Source organism: Brassica napus, unplaced genomic scaffold, assembly GCF_020379485.1.
Source record: "Brassica napus cultivar Da-Ae unplaced genomic scaffold, Da-Ae ScsIHWf_35;HRSCAF=64, whole genome shotgun sequence".
NCBI classification, from domain to species: domain Eukaryota; kingdom Viridiplantae; phylum Streptophyta; class Magnoliopsida; order Brassicales; family Brassicaceae; genus Brassica; species Brassica napus.
The window spans coordinates 186,175-210,800 of record NW_026016440.1 but is presented as its reverse complement, the minus strand read 5'-3'; the positions used below and the strand labels follow the sequence as shown (position 1 = coordinate 210,800).

At 41.8% G+C, this 24,626-nt stretch overlaps 7 protein-coding genes and 1 pseudogene across 7 annotated transcripts; 4 read left to right on the top strand and 4 right to left on the bottom strand.

Moving 5' to 3' along the window:
- Window positions 1-9,152: 9,152 nt before the first annotated feature.
- On the bottom strand, window positions 9,153-10,171 carry LOC125603606 (chlorophyll a-b binding protein 1, chloroplastic-like). Its single transcript, XM_048774492.1, has one exon. The coding sequence runs from the start codon at window positions 10,071-10,073 to the stop codon at window positions 9,273-9,275; it is 801 nt and encodes a 266-aa protein (XP_048630449.1). The 5' UTR covers window positions 10,074-10,171; the 3' UTR covers window positions 9,153-9,272.
- Window positions 10,172-10,542: 371 nt separating this feature from the next.
- LOC106447497 (chlorophyll a-b binding protein 1, chloroplastic-like) lies at window positions 10,543-11,593 on the top strand. Its single transcript, XM_013889431.3, has one exon. The coding sequence runs from the start codon at window positions 10,690-10,692 to the stop codon at window positions 11,488-11,490; it is 801 nt and encodes a 266-aa protein (XP_013744885.2). The 5' UTR covers window positions 10,543-10,689; the 3' UTR covers window positions 11,491-11,593.
- Window positions 11,594-12,437: 844 nt separating this feature from the next.
- On the top strand, window positions 12,438-13,573 carry LOC125603609 (eukaryotic translation initiation factor 1A-like). The gene has a single exon (XM_048774494.1). The coding sequence runs from the start codon at window positions 13,007-13,009 to the stop codon at window positions 13,451-13,453; it is 447 nt and encodes a 148-aa protein (XP_048630451.1). The 5' UTR covers window positions 12,438-13,006; the 3' UTR covers window positions 13,454-13,573.
- Window positions 13,574-13,993: 420 nt separating this feature from the next.
- On the bottom strand, window positions 13,994-14,518 carry LOC106448936 (60S ribosomal protein L18a-2-like). The gene is made up of 2 exons (XM_013890750.3): window positions 14,444-14,518; window positions 13,994-14,335 (listed from the first exon to the last, which is right to left on the bottom strand). Exons 1-2 carry the CDS (start codon window positions 14,516-14,518, stop codon window positions 13,994-13,996), a joined length of 417 nt encoding a protein of 138 aa, XP_013746204.2.
- LOC125603607 lies at window positions 14,502-15,292 on the top strand (annotated as a pseudogene).
- Window positions 15,293-15,949: 657 nt separating this feature from the next.
- Window positions 15,950-18,043, top strand: LOC125603610 (eukaryotic translation initiation factor 1A-like). Its single transcript, XM_048774495.1, has one exon. It carries the CDS (start codon window positions 16,507-16,509, stop codon window positions 16,951-16,953), a length of 447 nt encoding a protein of 148 aa, XP_048630452.1. The 5' UTR covers window positions 15,950-16,506; the 3' UTR covers window positions 16,954-18,043.
- Window positions 17,924-19,066, bottom strand: LOC125603608 (60S ribosomal protein L18a-2). The gene is made up of 4 exons (XM_048774493.1): window positions 18,911-19,066; window positions 18,687-18,802; window positions 18,536-18,599; window positions 17,924-18,437 (listed from the first exon to the last, which is right to left on the bottom strand). The coding sequence occupies exons 1-4, from the start codon at window positions 18,923-18,925 to the stop codon at window positions 18,096-18,098; spliced, it is 537 nt and encodes a 178-aa protein (XP_048630450.1). The 5' UTR covers window positions 18,926-19,066; the 3' UTR covers window positions 17,924-18,095.
- A 1,882-nt stretch (window positions 19,067-20,948) lies between these two features.
- On the bottom strand, window positions 20,949-23,079 carry LOC106447495 (cytochrome P450 710A1-like). The gene has a single exon (XM_013889428.3). It carries the CDS (start codon window positions 22,623-22,625, stop codon window positions 21,132-21,134), a length of 1,494 nt encoding a protein of 497 aa, XP_013744882.2. The 5' UTR covers window positions 22,626-23,079; the 3' UTR covers window positions 20,949-21,131.
- Between the last annotated feature and the right edge of the window lie 1,547 nt (window positions 23,080-24,626).

The window sequence follows — 24,626 nt, the reverse complement described above, 5'->3', positions numbered from 1 at the left end:
AAGTTCTCCACTACCTCCAAACCTCTTAAAGCGGAGCAGCGGGTCTCTATGGCTGTCAAGACGGATATGAGTAAAGCTTATGACAGGTTGGAGTGGGAGTTTATCCAGCTTGTTCTTGAAAGACTTGGATTTCATATCGATGGATCTCATGGATCATGGAATGTGTTTCTCTGTTACTTACGCCTTCCTCATCACGGCTCGCCTAGAGGAAGAGTTAAAACCGAGTAGGGGTATCCGTTAAGGTGACCCACTCTCAACATACATCTTCATCTTGTGTAGTGAGGTGCTCTCGGACTTTGTAATAGAGCTCAAGAAGCTGTCGGCTGACCGGTATTCGAGTGGCAAATGAGAGTCCAAGGATAAATCACCTTCTCTTTGCGGACGACACACTATTCTTTTCAAGGCCGATCCGGAAAAATGCAACCGCCTTGCAATCGATCTTGACTAGCTACGAGACAGCATCCGGCCAATCGATCAACACCAGCAAATCCTCCATTACTTTCTCTCGAAGAGCGCCAAACTCCGTCAAGGACACATATCAAAGACTGTCTACAAATCCAAAAAGAAAGGTGGCACCGGGAAATTTTGGTTTACCCGAGCATTTTGGTCGGCGAAACGGGATCTTTTCACATCCATAGTGGACATAATAAAGATCAAGGCAAGCAGTTGGTCGAAAAGGCACTTATCCGCAGGCGGGTAAAATGGTGATGCTCAACAGTGTCCTTTCTCCCATCCCGTCCCACGCCATGACGTGTTTCAAGCTCCCCAAAAATCTCTCATCACTCGAATCCAATCAGCGGTAACGAGATTTTGGTGGGACGACAAAGATGGAAAAGAAAAGATTGATTGGGTTTCCTGGACTAAGATGACTCAACCAAAGGACAAAGGAGGCCTAGGATTCAGGGACTTTGAGAGTTTCAATGACGCTTACCTGGCCAAACTGAGTTGGCGACTGATCCATAACCCCTCCTGCCTACTCAGTCGCATTCTGCAGGGGAAGTACTTTGGAGATTCATCTTTCCTCGAAGCATCAAACAAAAACCGTGGAGTCACATGGATGGAGAGGGCTAATGATAGGCAGAGACCTCATACTGAAAAACACTGGTTGGGTTGTTGGAAACGGAGAATCTATCAACATATGGGAAGCGCCATGGCTGAGCCTTGAGGAAAGAGACGACCAATGGGACCACCTCCTCTTGCACAGCTAACATGAAAGTCGTTCACTTGCTCCAACCGAACAGGCAAGACTGGAACATAGAGGAAATTAGACGAGTTTTACCGCAGGAGGAAGAGACTATTCTAAGCCTGAAACCAAGTAAAACCGGGGCTCCGGACAAACTGATATGGCTAGGCACCACTTCTGGAGAGTACACGACTCACTCAGGATATGAAACGGCCCTGAAGGAGCATAACGCTAATCTAGAAGACCCTCTGGCTACTGACATCAACTGGGTTCGAGATATCTGGAAGATAGAAACTGCCCCGAAAATCAAGTTGTTTCTATGGAAGGTCTTTCGTGCGGCACTTCCGGTAGGAAGCAATCTTGCTGCCCGCAACATTACAAACTCGACCCTATGCAATCGATGTAACACCACTGAATCTACCATCATTTTTTTTTTCAATGCAACTTCGCTCAAAAAGTATGGAGCCTCGCTCCTTTCTCACAAAGTGTTGATGTTAGAGGACTGGTAGATTTAGCTTCTTGCTGGCATTCTCTGTGTACTCTAGAGTGTCTCCCACCTTCGGGTGTTTCAGGGCAACTTGCTCCGTGGATTCTTTGGGGTATCTGGCTCGCGCGCAATAATCTGATCTTCAACAACAAGCAGTCATCACCCGAGGAAGTCATCTCATCGGCCATAAACGCAGCAAGGGAATGGCTCTCTGAACAGGTCAAGACTCCAACTCCTACACCGACCCCTCTACCTAGAGAGACAAGACCACCGCACACAACTGTGGTATATTCAGACGCAGCGTGGCAAGCAGACCGGAGAACAGCGGGATTAGGATGGACCATCAGAGAGGACAACTCCACTACACAAAGAATGTCACATTGTTACTTCGTTGCTTCCCCACTCGTAGCGGAAGGACTAGCACTGAGAGAGGCAATGACGGACTGTGTCGCCAGGGACACTAGACGGCTACACTGCAACACAGATTCTCTAATCCTCTTCAACGCTCTGAAATCAGGGACTCCGATTGCAGAACTGTATGGTATCTTAGCTGATATCATTAGCTTGTCTTCGGCTTTTGAACATTTTTCTATCTCTTGGATTCGACGTACAAATAACAAGGAAGCTGATGCTATGGCAAAGCAAGCCTTGTTAAATGCGTCTGTTGTACCAGCCCCCTACAGGGCCTAAACTCTGTCGAATTAATGCAAGTTTAGTGTTACAAAAAAAAAAATCAGTTTACCATAATATATGCTTCTGTAAAGCATATGTTTCTTTCAAAAACTCACGATGCTCATGAAATATTTTACTTCTTCCAGATGATGTGGCGTCTTAACTTATTTGTGGCATTTAGCTGCATCATTTTCAATAACGATTATATGATATACTACATCTGTCCGATGCACACTCTGCTTACTCTAATGGTGTATGGAGCCCTTGGTATCTTCAGTCGGTATAAAAACGAAATTCCATCAGTAATGGCTGTGAAAATTGCTTCATGCTTTCTTGTGGTCATCCTCATGTGGGAGATTCCTGGAGTTTTTGAGATTTTCTAGAGTCCTCTAACATTCTTACTTGGTCAGCTCGGACTTCTTTCATATCTTTTTTTTCCCTTTATATTTTCACGGCAATGTTTGGATGCCTCTTGGTCATGAGATCTGTGTTTATGTATGTTGACTAACATTTGGTTTCTATCCTTAAAGAACTGCAGGATACACTGATCCAGCTAAACCAGACCTACCACTGCTACATGAATGGCACTTCAGATCCGGACTTGACCGCTACATATGATCATTGGAATGATATATGCCTATTTCCATCCCACTGTAACTCCTGAGTCCTGAACCTATGGTGCTCACATTTTCTCAATATCTTCTCATGACACTCACGATTAAAATCTCTTTCGACATGTTGATCTCAGGTAGAGAGATGGATGGAGAAATTGGAGGAATGTGATGCCAAAAGAAAGATAATGTTTTGATGGCTAATATAGGATTTGAGAGAGAACAGAATACTTTATTGAATGATCAACGTACAATATATATAGGTACATGACAGAGGAATATACTTAGCATATACTAAGGATATATACAAAAGAGATAATCCTAGATTTGAGGTTATCGTATAAGTCAAGTATATCCAATACGCTCCCTCAAGACGGACGGCGATTTACAAGTCCGATCTTGATAAACAGAGACTCAAACCGACGACGAGGTAGTGGTTTGGTCAGAGCATCTGCCAACTGATCAGCAGAGCAGACATGTGTAACTCGTAGGTTCTTGGCCTGAACTTGATTGCGAACAAAATGATAGTCAAGAGCCAAGTGCTTCATGCGAGTGTGAAATACAGGATTTGCGGCAAGATATGTGGCACCAATATTATCGCAAAAGACCGTTGGAGTGGCAGGAATGGGTACACCAATCTCAAGAAGGAGTGAGGAGACCCAACTAACTTCCGCAGCAGTGTTTGCAACAGACCGATACTCGGCCTCAGTGGACGATCTGGAGACACTCGTTTGCTTCTTAGCGGACCAGGAAATGGGATGCTGTCCAAGAAAAACAACATACGCTCCGGTAGAGGTGTAGTCATCACGGTTCCGAGCCCAATCAGCATCAGAAAACGCATGGAGAGACAGTGAGTTGGGGCGTTTGAAAAAGAGACCAGTAGTGATGGTGCCAGCAAGATACCGAAGAACTCGTTTTGCTGCTTCCCAATGTGTTGTGTGGGTTTATGCATGAACTGGGAGAGCTTGCTGACCGCAAACGATATATCTGGTCTAGTGAGAGAGAGATACTGAAGGCCGCCAATCACTGTTCGATACTCATTTCCATCCGGTAGTAGCGTTCCATCATTGAGAGTCAGAGACGACGTAGAGCACATAGGTGTTGCAGTAGGCTTTGCTGCAGTCATGCGAGTGCGATGAAGAAGGTCAGAGATGTACTTCCTTTGTGAAAGAACAACACCAGCAGTGGAGCGCATGACTTCGATGCCAAGAAAGTAAGCAAGGTCGCCAAGGTCTTTGAGTGCAAAACGTTTTGCAAGAAGATCAATGAACGACTTGACTGCAGTTGTTGAGCTCCCCGTGATGATTATGTCATCGACATACACAAGCAAGTACATGATGACCGTCTTATCTTTGAAGAAAAAGAGAGAGGCATCAGCAAGAGAGTTGCGGAATCCAGATTGTAAGAGGAACCGTTTGAGCTCATTGTACCAAGAACGTGGAGCTTGCTTGAGGCCATAGATTGGTTTCTTGAGCTTACAGACAAGTTGGGACGATCTTTGTCGATGAAACCTGGAGGCTGCTGCATATAGACATCCTCATCAAGAGTTCCTTGAAGAAAGGCATTGTTGATGTCAAGTTGGCGAAGTGGCCAATCCCAAGTAGTGGCAACACTAATAATGAGACGAATCGTTGGAGCTTTCACAACAGGGCTGAACGTTTCATGGAAGTCAATGTCGGGTCTTTGAGTGTAACCTTTAGCAACCAAGCGAGACTTGCGTTTGTCAACAGTTCCATCTGGTAAGAACTTGGTGCGGAAGAGCCATTTGCAGCCGACAACGTTTTGTTCAGTCAAAGGTGGGACTAGATCAAATGTATCAGTGCGTATGAAGTTGTTAAACTCCGCACTGACTGAGTCACGCCATAGTGGGTCAGAGAGCGCCTGAGAGATTGTGTGAGGATCCAGACTCGCAAGCACCAGATGAGCTGAGTACGAGTACTTTGGATTCGTTTTGACGATTTGATTCTTCCCCCCCCCCCCCCGAGTAACCATTTGATGGTTATTGACTGGTTCACGATTTTGTGGTGACATAGGAGGCTCAGAGGAGGCCAATGTTGTTGATGATGATGCATTTTGAGCCGTTGTTGTTGTAGGAGTGATTGTTGTTGAAGGTACTCCAGACTGGTCCATTGTGGCTGATGTTGTGTTCGTTGGCAAGGGTCCGAGCACGGGAGCACAACCGCTGTAGGAGCTGTTGTAGGAGGAGCTGTGAGTGACCTGCAATCAGTATCTAGTGGAGTCACTGTCGGAACCCAAGAGGGTTCAGACTCGTCCTGGTGAGCAAAGGGAGATGATGACAGCGGAAAAGGGAAATTATTTTCACAAAATTCAACATGTCGTGAGATGTAGAGACGAGATGTTGGTAAATGAAGACATAGATAAGCAGACTGAGTTAGAGAATACCCGAGAAAGATACAAGGGAGCGAGCGCGGGTCGAGTTTATGAGAGGTGTAAGGACGAAGCCACGGGTAGCATAAGCAACCAAACACTCGGAGTTTGGAGTAGTGCGGTTCCATTTTGAATAGTTGTGAGTATGGTGACGCCATGGAGAGTGTTTTAGTTGGCATGCGATTGATAAGATATGTTGCTGTGGCAAATGCATACGTCCAGTAGCTTGGAGGCATTGAGGCGTGTGTAAGAAGGGCAAGCCCAGTCTCTACTATGTGACGGTGACGTCTCTCAGACACACCGTTGTGTTCTGGTGTATGTGGTGGAGTTGTAAGATGTGAGATGCCGTGTGTAGCAAGGAATGAGGCTAGAGCAATGTATTCTCCACCGTTGTCAGTATAGAGTGTGCGGATGCGTTGGTTGAATTGATTTTCCACGAGAGACTTAAACCGAGTGAAGGTTGCTGCTACCTGTGACTTCAGTTTAAGAGGGAAAAACCACATGTAACGAGTGAAATGATCAACAATAAGTAGATAATACTTGTAACCATCTACACTTAGGACTGGTGACATCCAAACATCAGAGAATAAAACTTGTAAAGGATGAGATGAAGAGATTGTTGTTGTAGAAAATGGAAGTTTGTGACTCTTATTCAGTAAACAAGAATTGCAAGGAGTAGACTCCAATGCATTACATAAAGAAGAAGATAAAAACGAAGAAGTTATTGTTTTAAGAATTGGAAAAGCCGGGTGTCCAAGGCGATGATGCCAATGAGACAGAGAAGATTTTGAAACAGAGAAAGCTCCTAGAGATGATGAATAAGGCCACTCATAGCTGCCATTCTTAACCGGTCCTTTCAGCAGAGGTGCTCCCGTGTCCAGGTCCTTCACCTGAAACATAGAGGGGAAAAATTCCACAGAAGTTTGATTATCATTGCAGAATTGATACACTGAGATCAGGTTCTTGTGCATTGACGGTACACATAAGACATTGTTGAATGTATAATTGCGATTAGAAGTGTGAGAGTGAAAAGAACCAGTATGTGTTATTGGAAGAGCAGCACCATTTCCAACGACAATGGAATCATTTCCCGTGTAGGGATTGTGAAGCGAGAGGTTGTGAAAGTCCGATGTCACATGATTCGTTGCACCACTATCCATGAGCCATCCTTCAGTGTTTGTTGTGTTGAGAGCCATTTGATTGGCACTGGGACGCCACTGTTGTTCCGAAGTTGTTGGGTTTTGAGTTGGCACAATACGAAACATGGAGCAGCGCTGAGCACTGTGGCCCTGAACACCACATGCTTGACACTTTCCAAGATAGGGACGAGACTGACGGGTATAGTTGCGGTTTTGTTGCTGTTGACCTTGCACAGGTTGTTGCTGCTGATGTTGCTGAGGGGTTTGATTGCGCCAGTTGTTGTTGTTGTTGCCTTTGTTGTTGTTGGAGCAAGATGCCTGATTAGCCGTGATCGGGAAGGCTGGGGAAGACGGCTGAGCACATAAGATCATAGCCTCACGGTTCACTAGTTTCTCATGAAGCTCTGTGGACGAGATGAGATTGTCACGACCATTAGTAGCATCTATTTCCGGTTTGTACTCTTCCGGAAGTCCAGCAAGAACTTGTTCAATGAGATCTTCAGAATCCATCGGTTTGCCTAGTAGTGCTAGCTCATCAGCTTTTGTCTTCATAGTACGTAGGTACTCACTGATGGTATTAGAACCCTTGGTGCAGCTTTTGATCTGAAATTTGAGCTGACGTATGTGTCCCCTGGTTGGAGTGCCAAACGCGCCAGCTAGCATGGTCCACACTTCATGGGTTGTAGTAGCACTGGCAACAAGAAGTTGCACAGGAAGAGAGAGCGCACCTAGAACCGCACTGTAGAGTAGACGATCTTGTCTTCTCCACGAGACAAAGGCTGGATTAGGCTCTGCAACGCCATTTGTTTCAATAGTTGCCGTTGGGATGTCATCGTGTGCAACAAGGAAACCGTGAAGCTCATGACCTTCGAGTAAGGCATGAATCTGCTTGCTCCACATGAGATAGTTGGTATTGGTGAGTTTGGTGATGTTGCCCATATTCACCGAGAGAAGTGAGTTTTGAGGGTCACTTGAGTTGTAGACCGCGGTGCGTTCAGCAGTGGCGGCGCCTGAGTTGTGTGAAGATTCACTCGACATGTTTGTGTTAGAGAGAGTCGAAAGAAAAACTCAAAAAGAAAAGAGAGATCTAAGCTCTGATACCATATAGGATTTGAGAGAGAATTTATTGAATGATCAACGTACAATATATATAGGTACATGACAGAGGAATATACTTAGCATATACTAAGGATATATACAAAAGAGATATTCCTAGATTTGAGGTTATCGTATAAGTCAAGTATATCCAATAGCTAAGTTGCAATTTCTGGATCTGGATCAAGACGAGCATAACTGCAATTTCCTCATTCGTGAGTTTGGTTTCTTGATCTTATGTATTTGATAATGTTTTGATGGCTAAGTTGTTTCCTTATTATTTTTCAGGTTTGGTTACCTGTGGTACGAATACATCTACAGGCTTGAGAAGGTTACATACAACAAATATCACCCCTACACATCGTGGATTCCAATAACGTTAGTATAAAAACCCTTCTGTCACTCAAAACGTCAAATCTTGAGGCAGTCTTCCTTTCTGGATTCTGACTTAAGCTCTGATTCTGTTGTTCCAGTGTGTACATCTGTCTGCGAAACTCCACACAACAGCTGCGAAATTTCTCCCTTACACTATTTGCGTATGTTTCTCATTCTTACTCCATTTCAATTAAGCTTGGTGTTACTATGTACATATCTCTGATAAGACACAACTGTCATGATCTTCCTACGTGGCTCGGAAAGATTACACTAGAGACCTATATATCTCAGTTTTACATCTGGTTAAGGTCAGAAAGTAACTGTTTACTTTCTCCCGAAAAGTAGGCAAGAAACCATTTGTTTCATTGATTTACGAATGAAAATTAATCAAAAATTGTATGTGCTGCAGATCGAATGTGCCTAAGTGGCTATTATCCATCATTCCAGACTACCCAATGCTCAACTTCATGCTCACCACGGCCATCTATGTCTTGGTAAAGCAAAAGTAGAATCTATGCCCTTGTCAACTCTACATTATATAATTTGTACTCTTGATTTATTTTTTCTTCAGGTGTCTCACCTGCTTTTCGAGCTAACCAATACGTTAAAATCTGTTTTCATATCCACAAAAGATGACAACAGACTGCTCCACAATGTCCTCGCCGGAGCTGCCTTTTCATTCTGTTTATATCTTACCGCTCTCATTCTTCTCCAGATCCCACACTAACCATGTACTTACTCCTTCTCCATTGCAGCCATTGTTGATATTAGAATGCGCGCTTGACACACTAGAACGAACATAACATTTACAGGAGGGACTATAAACATGTGGAAAACATGAATCTTCTATGTCAAACTTGCTAAATAATTACAACACACGTCTCACATCGACAATAAGATTTGTTTTCAAGAATCAGTTATTTCTGAAGCTTGCCAACTGAAGCACCTTTGGGCAAATTAGAACCAGAGAAGTTTCAGAAATGGTGAAAGTGAAGTATCATAGGACACACCTTTTCTTTCTTTTCTGTTGTAATTTTGCCATGAGTTTTGTTTATTATATAGTTTCATTTGCCTTTTTGTTCGGCTGTATTGCTACATATTGTCACAAAATACAGAACATACATACATCATCTGCAATTGCGTGAAGTTTTGTACAAGAACAGATCATTCATTAAGAGTCTTTTGTTAAAACGCCAACAGAATTGAGAAAACGAGGTTCAATGTATAAATAATACAATGGTACGACAATGGAAATTTCACAAATTTACTTAAAAGAAACATCACAAACGAACTATCTTTCTCTTGCTAAGCTTTTTACTCGCTCACTTTCCGGGGACGAAGTTGGTGGCAAATGCCCATGCGTTGTTGTTAACTGGATCAGCCAAATGGTCAGCAAGATTCTCCAAAGGTCCCTTTCCAGTGACGATGGCCTGTACAAAGAATCCAAACATGGAGAACATAGCCAACCTTCCGTTTTTGATCTCCTTCACCTTCAACTCGGCGAAAGCTTCCGGGTCAGCAGCGAGGCCCAACGGGTCGAAGCTGCCTCCTGGGTATAGCAAGTCCTCGGCTTCTCCCAGTGGTCCGTCTCCAGCGACTCTGTAACCCTCAACAGCCCCCATGAGGATCACCTGAGTAGCCCAAATGGCTAAGATGCTCTGAGCGTGGACCAAGCTCGGGTTGCCCAAGTAGTCGAGCCCTCCTTCGCTGAAGATCTGTGAACCGGCTTTGAACCAAACCGCTTCTCCGAACTTCACTCCATTACGAGCCAAGAGCTCAGGGAAAACACAGCCTAGGGCTCCAAGCATGGCCCATCTGCAGTGGATAACTTCTAGCTCACGGTTTCTTGCAAAGGTCTCGGGGTCAGCGGATAGACCAGCGGTGTCCCATCCGTAGTCACCGGGGAACTCTCCGGTAAGGTAGCTTGGGGGCTCGCCGGAGAATGGACCCAAGTACTTGACCCTGTCGGATCCATACCATGGGCTGCCTGATGGACCGGTGGGTTTGACGGTTTTACGCATGGTGACACGGCCGGTTCCAAAGACTTCTGAGGCTCCTGGTGAGAGCTTCACGGCCTTTCCGGCTAAGGCAGGGGAGGACAGAGCCATGGTTGAAGCAGCCATTAGAACTTTTCTTGTTTTTTTGTTTTTATGTTTTTTTTTGTGACCGGTGAGAGTGATTGAGAATGGTCGGGATATAGATCTGTTTTATAGGTGTGTTACGAGTAAGGTTTGTTATCTGTGAAGTATCCGTATCTCTTTTCTTATTGGCCTATGAGATTTTGGATTGGTCTATTAGTTGTCCTATGTGTCGCCACCAGCTTTTGCTAGATTCTTTAGTTGCAATGAATGACACTTGTGATCTGTACAATGGCAGCTTTGAGTTTATAGCCACACATAATGATATTTTGTGTGAATCACCTTTTGATGCTGATACGTTTCAAACGGATAGAATTACGTCAGATTTACACGTGGCAGATTATCAATGGTTACTCTAATATTGCTCAGACTCTACGAGATATCTAATGGGACCAGCCAATGCTAGCTCAGCAAGACAAGAAAAATCTAAACTTCAACCAATAGAAATCAAGATACTGATATCAAGAGATAAGCAAAATGAATCTTGAAGGTTAACCTTTAGCCATTCAGATTATAAATACATGGCAACCTCACCGTAACCAAAGCATCCAATTCATCAAGTTATCTAAAAACCTTTTACTTGCACCACACTCTAACAGCAATGGCCGCCTCTACAATGGCTCTCTCCTCTCCCGCTTTGGCCGGGAAGGCCGTGAAGCTTGCTCCGGCTGTGTCTGAAGTCTTTGGAACCGGCCGTGTCACCATGCGTAAAACCGTCAAACCCACTGGTCCATCAGGCAGCCCATGGTACGGATCCGACAGGGTCAAGTATTTGGGTCCATTCTCCGGAGAGCCCCCGAGCTACCTCACCGGAGAGTTCCCTGGCGACTATGGATGGGACACCGCTGGTCTATCCGCTGACCCCGAGACCTTCGCCAGGAACCGTGAGCTAGAAGTTATCCACTGCAGATGGGCCATGCTTGGAGCCCTAGGCTGTGTTTTCCCTGAGCTCTTGGCTCGCAATGGAGTGAAGTTCGGAGAAGCGGTTTGGTTCAAGGCCGGTTCGCAGATCTTCAGCGAAGGAGGGCTCGACTACTTGGGCAACCCGAGCTTGGTCCACGCTCAGAGCATCTTAGCCATTTGGGCAACGCAGGTGATTCTCATGGGAGCTGTTGAGGGTTACAGAGTCGCTGGAGACGGACCATTGGGAAAAGCAGAGGACTTGCTTTACCCAGGAGGTAGCTTCGACCCGTTGGGCCTTGCTGCTGACCCAGAGGCTTTCGCAGAGTTGAAGGTGAAGGAGATCAAGAACGGAAGGTTGGCTATGTTCTCCATGTTTGGATTCTTTGTACAGGCCATCGTCACTGGAAAGGGACCTTTGGAGAATCTTGCTGACCATTTGGCTGATCCAGTCAACAACAACGCATGGGCCTTTGCTACCAACTTCGTCCCTGGAAAGTGATTTTAATTGGTGATCGTGTTGTGTGTATCCGGTTTGTTAAATCTTGAATGTGATGTAAAAGCTTAAAATGTTTATTATAAATTTGATGATATTGATGGATCAACAACCAGTGTGCAAGATTAATATTGCTTACATCAAATTAGGGGTTCACACAAAATAGTTCGGTTCTACGGAAAGAGATGTCTTCAAATAATATGATGACTATATCACATTACAGTTTAACAAATTTTACTCAACTTTTCTCTAAACAGTTAATTTTAAGCAGAACATCTACATACATATGATATATTTCGTCTTTCAGACAAGGAAGTAAATTTAAACGGAACAATCAACAGACTTCCCGGGGGGGTCAACTTTATTTGGGTGTATTATCTTTGAAATATCAAAAGACTTAGTTAGCTTTGGTAATGTGGTTTTTGAGTCTTGAAAGCATTTTAGTACTTATGGTGTTGTGAATGTTTAGAGTTTTTGTTGCACATTCCTAAAGGACATGTATAGGTTCAAGGACTATACTGTACTTATAACTTGAGAGATTCGCAAAACTTGAGTGCTTTTTTAAATAAATTTTTATAAATTCAGCTCGGAAATGGGAATACGATTTTGATTTTAAGCAACGAACAAAATAACCCTTTTCTAAAAAATCCTATCTAGCTTCATACAACCTATCACCCTAGCACGTTCCGCTAGATTAGAGAAGTACCAAGTGTTAGTGTACAATATATATAATTATGATAGCGGAATCTATCAAACTTTTTTGAGTTCTTGGATCTAGTTTATTAAGGTTACTTTCTGATTAGTTTTTTGTTTTTACATTCCCATAGCTAGTCTCATTTTTCATGTCCATTCCAAGATTTTGGATGGCTTGAAGACCACACGAAACGTCCGACTATGTTAAAATAAGTCGTAAGTATTTTGTATGTGGTGTGTTACGGGAGAAAACAAGAACTGAGAATTATTTTTCTAATAAATAATTGAAAAGATGGTTTTGCGTGATTTGATGGGCATAAACCGGTTATGCGTAGACGACCAAACCCGTTTAACTACGATAATCGAGTCGGCATTATAACTATGTAAACCAACTTGATTTCGACAAAGATTTGATATTGCTTGCTCCGCAAGCTTTATAGCTACACGGAGAATCTAAAATTCACTAGAAAAAGGATCAAGCCAATTAATATCTTTTTACCCTTTTTTTAGGTCAAGAAAAGCAAATCAATCTATAGATAATAGTTCCACATAACTCTCTAGCGAAACAAGATGGGCTTTAAAGTCTCTCTCTGACCTAGTTTCTTATTTTCTATAAGAAGATAAAAGGAAACTGAGCAATAAGAATTGGCAAAGACAAAAAAAATGGAAAAGTTGATTTCAATTGTGAAAAGGAAATTATGAAGCACGTCTTTGGGTATAAAAGAAGACGTCCCCTAAATAATCAACGAGCAATAAAGACAGAAAGAGAGAAGAGAGCACAGCAAGTTCATATCTAAGCTCAGCTCTTTACACTTTAGGTTTTTAAATCATGCCGAAGAACAAAGGAAAAGGAGGAAAGAACATTAAGAGAGGAAAAAAAGAAGCAGACGACGATAAACGAGAGATCATATTCAAAGAAGACGGCCAAGAATACGCTATAGTTCTCCGCATGTGTGGCAACGGACGGTGCGAAGCCAAGTGCATAGATGGAATCACAAGGATGTGTCACATCAGAGGTAAGATGCACAAGAAGGTTTGGATTAGCGCTGGTGACGTTATTCTTGTGGGACTAAGGATGGATATGGACAACGACACCAAAGCTGACATCATCCATAAGTATACTCCTGACGAAGCTCGTTTTCTCAAGAGTTGTGATGAGCTTCCTCGTGACCTTCGTCTTAACGAAGGGGTTGCTGATGTGTTTGATGTGGAGGATGACGTTGAATGTGGTCAGGACTATTTTGAGTTTGGTGATGATGAGATTGATAGGCTCTAAACTAAGCTCTGAATCTATTTTACTATTACTATTTACTTTGTTCTTCTTTCTAGTCTCTCAGAACTAGATTGATGTCTTGTCTCAGATTTTTGTCAGTTTATAAAATATTCTCATTCTTTATTTGAATAGTTTCTAATTGTGTTAGCTATATTGGTTGAATGTTTGAATACACAACTAGAAATAAGGCAATTCAAGATTTTCAATTAAATACAGTCAAAGAAGAATCATGATCTTTCATTGTTGAGAAGATAGTTTTTTCTGCCTATACTCCAAAACGTTCCTAGAATATAAACCAATCGCTATGTAATGTGTCTTATATGTTTTACAGAGTATCTATTCTTAAATAATTGTGATCCAATACTGAGGTTAGTAATCATAAAGGAGAACATATAAAATAAGAAACAAAAGGTGTTTTTCATAAGCATGAAAGTAACAAAAACCACAAAATCCAAAGAAAGTCGAGTTTAGTTCCATTGATAGGCCTAAAGTAAACAAAAAATATCCGAGAAAGAGGCAAAAGCAGCAGATCGGACAACTTCATTACATAAACAAGTTGGGCTTAGAGGCCTTGTAGGTGGTCTTGAGCTTCCTGGTTGGTGGTCTCACCTTACGGAACACCAACGGGAACTTGATCTTACTATTGTGAAACTGTTTGGTGCTCTCCCTCTTGCAAAGCTTGGCCGGAACAGTCGCTGTCTTAATGATCTGGATGCAAGGGAACCTGACACGGTGTCGGGACGCCATCTCGGTGTACATCTGCTCAACGGCACCGTTTAAGGTAGTGTCACGGTACTCCTTGTACATGTTGTGGTATCCAGTTCTGCTCTGGTACCTCAACCAGATTCCAAAGTTCTTGATCGTTGTCGGGTTCTTTTCAAAGATCTACAAACAAACCAACATCGTCTAACCAGAAAATACATAACCGAACCACAACGTTTCCTAGCATAACTACAGTTCGTTCCATAGGATTATCATTCCATGAGTAAGTACCTCGTTAATGGCGAGCATCTGACCGTTACTCTTCTTGACCTTCTTGAGCTTCTTCAAGAAGTACCTATTCACCATGCGCAAAACCACCAAACCAGCCGGCCTATCCGGCAGCCCATGGTACGGATCCGACAGGGTCAAGTACTTGGGTCCATTCTCCGGAGAGCCCCCGAGCTACCTCACCGGAGAGTTCCCCGGTGACTACGGATGGGACACCGCTGGTCTATCCGCTGACCCCGAGACATTCGCCAGGAACCGTGAGCTAGAAGTTATCCACTGCAGATGGGCCATGCTTGGAGCCCTAGGCTGTGTTTTCCCTAAACTCTTGGCTCGTAACGGAGTGAAGTTCGGAGAAGCGGATTGGTTCAAAGATCTTCAGCGAAGGAGGGCTCGACTACTTGGGCAACCCGAGCTTGGTCCACGCTCAAAGCATCTTAGCCATTTGGCTACTCAGGTGATTCTCATGGGGGCTGTTGAAGGTTACAGAATCGCTGGAGACGGACCACTGGGAGAAGGAGAGGACTTGTTATACCCAGGTGGTAGCTTCGACCCATTGGGCCTCGCTGCTGACCCAGAGGCCTTCGCAGAGTTAAAGGTGAAGGAGATCAAGAACGGAAGATTGGCTATGTTCTCTATGTTTGGATTCTTTGTACAGGCCATTGTCACTGGAAAGGGACCTTTGGAGAATCTCGCTGACCATTCGGCTGATCCAGTCAACAACCATGCATGGGCCTTAGCCACCAACTTCGTCCCTAGAAAATGAGTTTAATTTGTGATCGTGTTGTATGTATTCCGTTTGTTGAATCTTAGAAATGTGATGTAAAATTTTCAAATGTTATGAATTATATATTAAACTTGATATGAATGATGGATCAATCAGTTTGCAAGATTTATATTACTTACACCTAATTTAAGGGTCACACAAAATAGGTCTGTTCTTTTCATGAATGTTGCGATCAGAGCCAGCGTCAGAAAAAACACACTACGACGGAGCCAAATTTGAGGGAACCGAAGATTAAAGTAGCTGCTACTGAAATTTCTGAGATACAAAAACTATGTAGCTACCGCTAAAATTTCCAGGATCCATTTCACTCTTTGCTGCTTGCCGCGCGATTGAAAAATAAGTTGATGAAACAATGTTGTGTCCGCCATGGTTGATAAGTGAAAACGCTGAGCGATGTCGTCAAATAATCTGATGATTGTGTCACATTAGAGTCCAACGACTTTAACGCAACTCCAAACGATTAATTTTAAGGAGAACATCTACATAGAGGGGATGATTTCGTATTTGGCGACAAGGAAGTAGATCTAAACGGAACGATCAACAAACTTCCCGGCGGGTCAACTTTATTTGGTAATGTGGTTTTGAGTCTTGAAAGCATTTTAGGACTTATGGTGATGTGAATGTTTGAAGTTCTAGTTTTATATCCCTAAAGGACATGTATAGTAGTTTCAAGGTGACTGACTATACTCATAACCAGCGCCGGTCCATGTTAGTTGAAGGCCCCACTCAAAACTGGGCTTTTAGCTATGTGAATTTTTTTTTAAGAAGATGATTTTTGTGTAATTTGATGGGCACAAACCGGTTATACGTAGACGACCAAACCAGTTTAATTATAATTGAGTCGGCATTAGGCCTATGTAAACCAACTTGATTTCGACAAAGCTTTGATATTGCTTGCTTTGCAAGCTTTACGCTAGACGGAGAATCTAAAATTCACTAGAAAGAGGATATCAAGTCAATTAATCTTCTCTTCTTATTTTTTACTTTTTAGGTCAAGAAAACCACATCAATCTATAGATAATCGTTTCAGATAATTCTCTGGTTTCCTGTTTTCTATAAGACGGCAAAAAGGAAACTGAGAAATAAGAATTGGCAAAGACAAGAAAAATGGAAAAGTTGATTTCAATTGTGAAAAGGAAACTATGACGCATGTGTTTGGCTATAAAAGGAAGACGTCCCCCAACACAATCAAAGAGCAATAAAGACAGAAAGAGAGAAGAGAGCACAGCAAGTTCATATCTAAGCTCAGCAGTCAGCTCTTTACACTTTAGGTTTTTAAATCATGCCGAAGAACAAAGGAAAAGGAGGAAAGAACATTAAGAGAGGTAAAAAAGAAGCAGACGACGATAAACGAGAGATCATCTTCAAAGAAGACGGCCAAGAATACGCTATAGTTCTCCGCATGTGTGGCAACGGACGGTGCGAAGCCAAGTGCATAGATGGAATCACAAGGATGTGTCACATCAGAGGTAAGATGCACAAGAAGGTTTGGATTAGCGCTGGTGACGTTATTCTTGTCGGACTAAGGATGGATATGGACAACGACACCAAAGCTGACATCATCCATAAGTATACTCCTGACGAAGCTCGTTTTCTCAAGAGTTGTGATGAGCTTCCTCGTGACCTTCGTCTTAACGAAGGGGTTGCTGATGTGTTTGATGTGGAGGATGACGTTGTTTGTGGTCAGGACTATTTTGAGTTTGGTGATGATGAGATTGATAGGCTCTAAACTAAGCTTTACATGTATTTTTTAATTATTTTTTACTTTATTCTTCTTTCTAAGTCTCTCAAACTTGATTGATGTCTTCTCTCAGATTTTTAGTCGGTTAATAAAATATTTTCATTCTATGATTGAATAGTTTCTAACTGTTTTAGCTATTGGTTGAATGGCTACACAAGCGGGTGAATCTGAGTTTGGTAGATTTCGAATTTGAAGTGTTTATCACTTTTCCAAATTCGCCATACCATTCGACCACGCTTGTGTGGTTAATAGAACGTCAACAAAAAAAAAGTGTGGATAATAGAATTCACTTTTACGGTTAAAAAAAATCAATAATAATAGGGAGGAGACTTTTTTCCCTTTTTGTGGAGACTTTTATTTTTACTTTTTGAACACAAAGTGAAGAGACTATTTTTCTTGTTACCGTTTACCAAACAAATGGGTCAGAGAAAGATCAAGATGGAGAAGGTTCAGGACATGAACACAAGACAAGTCACCTTTCCAAAACGTAGGATGGTTTGTTCAAGAAGGCTAGCGAGTGCCACCCTCTGCAACCCCGAGTTAGGCATTGTTGTCTTTTCACCGGGAGGCAAGCCATTCTCCTACGGGAAACCGAATCTTGATGCTGTTACAGAGCGGTTCTATTAATGTCTTCGGATTAACTCTGGTGGCAAAGCTTCAAGGGGAGAAGTATATAACAAGATCTGGCAACAACTATACTTTTATTCCAAGGCCTGGTGGTCTTAAAAACAATCCTCCATCAGGAAATGTAAAATCATGGAGCTCGAGGTAAAACCACATTTGCTGGAACTGATCTTTGTAAGAAAAACTCTGTCCGGAGGGAGCATATCGAGAGTTAGGTAGCAGAAGCTGCAATGGAGCTTTACTTCATGAGGAATCAAAACGATCTTTCAAGGTTGGGGAGATAGATGCTCCTGCCGATAATGAGTTACGTAATCATAAAAGATAAACATTTAAATAAAGAAACAAAAAGTTTTTTTCATAAGCAAGAAGTAACAAAAACACCAAAAATCCAAAGAAAGTCGAGTTTAGTTTCATTGATTCGCCTAAATAAACAAAAATATCCGACAAAAAAAAACGCAAAAGCAGCAGATAGGACAACTTCATTCATCACGATCAGAGAGACTTTATTACATGAACAAGTTGGGCTTAGAGGCCTTGTAGGTGGTCTTGAGCTTCCTGGTTGGTGGTCTCACCTTGCGGAACACCAATGGGAACTTGATCTTACTATTGTGAAACTGTTTGGTGCTCTCCCTCTTGCAAAGCTTTGCCGGAACAGTGGCTGTCTTGATGATCTGGATGCAAGGGAACCTCACACGGTGTCGGGACGCCATCTCGGTGTACATCTGCTCAACGGCACCGTTCAAAGTAGTGTCACGGTACTCCTTGTACATGTTGTGGTACCCAGTTCTGCTCTGGTACCTCAACCAGATTCCAAAGTTCTTGATCGTTGTCGGGTTCTTCTCAAAGATCTACAAGCCAAACCCCAACTCATCTAACTTAGCAAAAAAACATAACCTAACACAATGATAAACCTAACATAACTAAGATCGTCCAGCAAAGTAGGTACCTCGTTGATGGCGAGCATCTGACCGTTACTCTTCTTGACCTTCTTGAGCTTCCTCAAGAAGTACCTAATCAAGATTTCAACTTTATTAGTTTAGAGACTAAAAGACGATACTTTAAGAATCAAGAAAGAGAGGTTGGATCATTTTACTAACCAGAACTTGGACTTGGCACGAACCTCGTTCGTGGCCCAGAGCTTCATCCTGTAAATCTTGGGTTGAACATCCTTCTCTGTCGGGAGAGCTCTTCCGACAACCTGGTACTGGTGAAACTGCCAAGAAAAAGACAAAAGCCGAGATCAGGTTTGAGTGAGGCAAAAACTTGATACAGTGACAATGGAGACGTATGAGATAGGGAAGGAATCAAAGAGAGAGCTTACCCTGAAGGCACCCATTTTCGTCTCGAGGGAGGCAGTGCGGTTGGAAAACAAGAAGGAGCTTAGGGTTCTTGGTTGTTTATAAATGAGCGTGTGCAGAAACCCTAATGGACAAATTTAATCATAAAGCCCAATGGGCCGCTAAAAAATAAGTTGTTTTTGTGATTTATATCAACTAAAAAACGCAATTCATTTTTTTATATAGCCTATCGACGGATCCGATCAATCTTAGTTTGAACATTTTTTTTTAAAGCTGGGTAACACATTACATCATCATATAATCTCTAAATCTATCACATATGATGATCGACTATTTGCAACATATGCGATATTGATGAACAGATTCACGAATAATGATTCCACGATGAAGCTCTCCCCGAAACACTTAAAACCACAGACGGTTCTGCATGTACGACATCTTCGATGGACAGGCTATCACCGCAACAGGCGACCACAACGAACGACTCTGCTTACAGTACTCTGAAACCTCTGAAAGCTTCGCATCCTATAATCTGCAAGAAATTGCATAGTCTAGGATTTGAACCCCAAACATGAGTGTAAAAACCTTTAAACCTTAACCAATAGGATAGGGTGCTTCCAGTTTGAACATATTTAGTGTTACATTTTCCAGACTAATGTCAGGTGGTAACCAAATCACGTATTACCCTACTACTTGATAAACTAGTCGTGGCAAAGTCCAAACTCAAACTTCCCATATAACTGTGAGCCTGTGATTTTTGTGTTCAAATGAAGTTTCAACCCCTCAAAAAATGTTCTTAACACTTTTTGAGGTCTCGCCTACCAATTGATCATAGTCAGCCATACAGGTAAAACAATTCATTGTGTGTTAATTAGGCTGTAACATTTGGATGGTGTAGACTTTGTTTGTTGGTAGAAGACAAGGTTAAAAGTTTAGCATATCATATCAAATGTGAATCTCTATTTGCGTTTTTTTTTTCAATTTTTCAATGTAATTATGTATACTCGTTTTCCCTCTTATTTGTATTCAGAAAAGGTCAAATCAAAAAATTTTAAGATGTTTACTTATGTTCAAATAATTCACATGATTCTTGTTGAATGAAGTAAAACGTTCAAAAACCATGTGCATGTAGAGATGTTAACATGGGTAATTACCCATGGGTTTACCCAAACCCACTAATAATGGGTTGGGTTTTTACCCGTCTAAGATTTATTGGATTGATAATGGGTATTAATTTTGAAACCCATATTTATGTTGGGTAAATATAAAAAGGTAATGGTGTATCCATGGGTTTTCAGTTATATTATTATATTTTCACTATTTTAACTAAATTATATAAAATTTGCAAAAACGTTTTTTCTATGAAAACCAAAAAATGAATTTTTCTGCCAAAACTGTAAAAATAAATTATCTCACAGAAACCAAAATATGAATTTTTGATTCATATATACTTTGAGTTTTGATTTTTTTCATTTAACGCAGGCTTTGATAACATCTACTGAGTTTGTACCACAGACACAGAGGAACCAAAACTATCGGAAACGGGTTTTTCCGCCAAAATCGTAAACGAATTTTTGCGCTAAAACAAGTTTTTCTATAAAATTGTGAAATCTTGTTTATATATTAAAGCTGACATTAATGATATTAATATTTTACATGATATTTTTAGAATAAATAAGATAATACTTTGGATATCTATGGGTAAACCTATACCTTATTGGGTTATTTTTTAGGTTTGAATTTCAACCTTGATGTTTCTGGGTTTTTGCAGGTTGGGTATAAACTGGGTTGGGTTATCTGTGTGTTGGGTTGGACTGGATTATTTTACCCTACGTTAACATCCCTATGTACATGCCTGGATGTATCCCAAGACTGGATGTTGTTTGCTCATCCTCTGAATCAAAACTGGATATTGCACCTAAGTCACGGGCCTTGTGTTTTTTCAACATAAAAATGCAAAATGTGAACTATGGAAGTTATAATCCATTCGAGAGCATCCGATGAAGTTGACACAAAAATGAACTTTGGAAGTTATACCAAAACAAATGAAACACGTTAAAAAATACAACATGATAAAACAGATTAATTAATCTTAAAGATATGACAAACAATGACACCTCCTATCAAATTCAATAAACACTTGAAGACCTCTCACTTCGAGAGACCCATCGCAAACGAAACAATGATAAAATCACACTCTTGACTTTGACCACACAAAAGAATAGGAAAACAGAATATTCAAAATCAATTCAATGAAAGGTCGGGATACGCTGCGACGCGGCGAGACAAGAACACCGTGCACCCGTCTTTAGGCGAAATCGTGGGGCAATACACGATCTCATCACACCCGTCCGATCTAACCCTCTCGAAATCCAACAGCGACGAGAACATCGCGATAAATAGCACAAGGTGGTTCAACGCATAACGCTGCCCCACGCACTGGTGCGGACCCCACCCAAACGCCAAGAAGTTTCGTTTAAACACCTGATCCTCTCTCCTCGTCTCGCTAAACCGATCTGGATCGAACCGGTCCGGTTCAGTAAACCCTTGGAACGAGGAGTCGTAAACCGAGGGAAACACGATGGTGCCTCTCGGGACAGTGTACGATTCCGTGAGAGGGAAGTCTTCAGCAGCGACGTGTGGGACCATCGTTGCCGGGGGACGGAACCTAACGACCTCACGCGCGACGGAGCGCGTGTACTTCATCTCCGCGAGCTGTTCGACGGTTATCAACGCGTCGGACTCGTGCGGCCATATCCTTACGACTTCCTCCCTCACTCTCCTCAGCACCTCCGGCTCCGAATCTAGCAGAGCCACCGCCCAGAGAAGCGATGACGTGGACGCGTCCTGGGCCGCGAAGAGAAAGTCGAAGAGGAAACCGCCGATCTCCTCGTCGCCGGAGTGCGGCGGCGGAGGGTTACCGGCGTTTACCTCCGCGACGAACGCTTGCATCCAGAAGTCTATCAGACACGTCGGCTCCTCCCCTGCCGCCATCCTCGCTTTTGACTTTCCCGCGCAGACCGCGAGCGTCTCCGCTAGCCTCGCCACGGCCCGGCGAGCTTCGCCGAACGCGAACCCCGGGAGGTCTACCGGAAGAGCCATGGATCCGAGGTTGAAGAGGTTGTAATCTTTACGGAACCTGTCTCTTGCTTCTTTGTCAAGGTACGGTCCGACAAAAACTGTCTGAGAAGTTTCTAGGTTGAGTTCACGGACGAGGTTTCGTAGAACCACGGGACGAGTTTTATCCCACCGACGTAGATGACGGAGGATAACTAGTTGTTGTAGAGCAGTGTAGGTGGAGAGTGCTTTAGGTGTGAAGTTGGGAGCAAGCTGACGGCGGACGGACTTATGATCCTCACCGAACATGTAGATGAGGTTGTGATCACCGAAGAGCTTCTTGCCGAAGGGATGTCCGACGAGGTGGAAGGCATCGGGACGTACGTTGGAGAAGACTTGGTGGGAGAGCTCTGTGTCTCTGATGTAGAGGATAAATCTCCCGACGAGGTAGTTGGCGGACAGGCCAGGAGAGTTTCCCGCGGTTTTGGATTGCTTGTACCAGAAGGAAGTGGGGTCACGGACGAGAGCAACGGCGTTGCCGATGAGCGGAGGGACGAAGAGAGGGCCAGGGAGGTTACGTTTCTTGATGAGGTAAGAGAGTTGCTCGAGGAGGAGGAAGAGAAGCAATGCGGAGACAATATACGGTGCGAGAGAAGCAAACATGGAAGCAGAGAAAATCATTGTTTCTTTAAGCTTTCTTCTCTTGGATGGGTTGTGGTATGTGTGTTGGGTTTGTGTATATATATGGAAAGGGTTGGTTCGTTTGGACAAAGAGGGTTTTGCTTTGTCTTGTCTGACTTTTTTTGTCTTTCTTGGTGTTCTTTCTTTTGTCTGCTGAGTTTTGCAGAATTTTCTAAGAGGTTTTGGGGAAATATGATTCAAGCTGCGTGCAATAGTGTTTGGGACAAGAAGAATTCAGAATGTCTTCTCAGCGCTGTTTTTTTTTGTGTTCTTAAGGAGACTCACAAGGAGCTGAAACATTTTGAATTGTCTGTTCACCGTTGCTTGATTTTCACGTGATTATGGAGTATTTAATAATATAGATATATCGCAGTCGAGAAAATAACTTTAAGAAATTTCTTGGTTTTAAAATTTTAATATTTATTGATGTTTTGCTCTTAGATACCAAACGAAATGCTTAATTCAAAAGCTGTTTGACCTCTCAAAAGACATTGTTTGGCGCCTAGAGTATCAATTTTTGAGAGATTTCTCACAATTTTCTCAGAATTGAAAATGAATTGCAATATTTGAAGTTGGTTAGAAACATAATAAGTATATTATATTTTTTTTGTAAACTAACATAATAGGTATCTTATATGTGACCGGTGATCTATTGATGTTCTTTTTTAAACATCAAAACGAGAGCATCATCAAAGAAAAACTCTTAAAAAAATTCTCATTAATAAAATTAAATAAAATAATTAAGAAAAGAAAAGAGAATGAAGGAGATTTCTCATATGAAAATTTATCACTATGTTGTGAGAGATCCATTTTATAACTGCCAATTAGTTGTCTATTTGTTTTTTAAATCATGTAATTGGTATATGATTTTTTTCATTTTTGAGAGATTTAATAGATTTATCCCCATTGCTATGTTCTCAGAATCTACCACTGATCTAAAACAATTAAAACTTCACAAATGCTGCTGGTAAGTAACAGTTACGAAATGAATGAAAACAATGGTTAAAGAAACACATCAACCATGCAATCAATGTTTCTTAGTGTATTATATTGTTGTTCAATCAATACTTATAACTTAAGTGATGGTAATCAATGAACAATTGTAGTATATTGTTGTTCAATCTATGGTTTATGTTATGCACTAGTATATTTTAGTGACAGCGGACACAGATTTTGTAAATCATGTTTATGAATTTAAAATTTTGTAACCGGGGCTTTTAGCTCTAGTGGTAAAGGGCTTACAGCTGTGAGTACTGCCACTTGGGTTCGAATCCCGACCACTGGAAAATTAACATTTCGGCATCGCCAGGGACAGAAGACCGACACGTGGTAACACGTGACTAGTCTGGATCACTTCTGTGAAGTTAGGATATCTCTGTATAATTCAAAAAAAAAAAAATTTGGTGTTATTCAGTCAGCATTTTAAATGGTTCACTAATATTTGTTATTTACAAACTAATTAATTATATAGATCTTTGTATACCTAATCAATAAAGATAAGACTTAATAGAGGTTGTTGGTTTACGCAGTATTAGAAAAATCCAAAAAACCATTACATATACTTGAAAACTGGTACACATAAATAATATGGAAGTAAATTTGAAATTAACTTATCTATATGGTTGAGTACATTAATCTAGCACGGCAAAGCACCAACTAGTCAGCTACGTTTGGGCTCTCAAATCCCGATCACACACTTAGCACCCGACTTAAGCAATGTATTAATTCTCTATATAATTTGTAACTTGATGAAGATCCGATCTTTTCCAAGTAAGATACGCACACTTCGTCGTTTCCATTTTGAATAGTTACAGTTTTGCAATTCTTTCCATAAAAAAATTCCCCCAAACAAACAACAAAATACATCCAAAAATCTTATTTTCTCACATAATTTCCAATTTTATTTATATTTTGAATAAACCACATGCATGGCCAAAACTAGTGGTTTGAATGGTATAATATCTAGTAAACAATATTATACAGATGTTTAAAAGTATATAT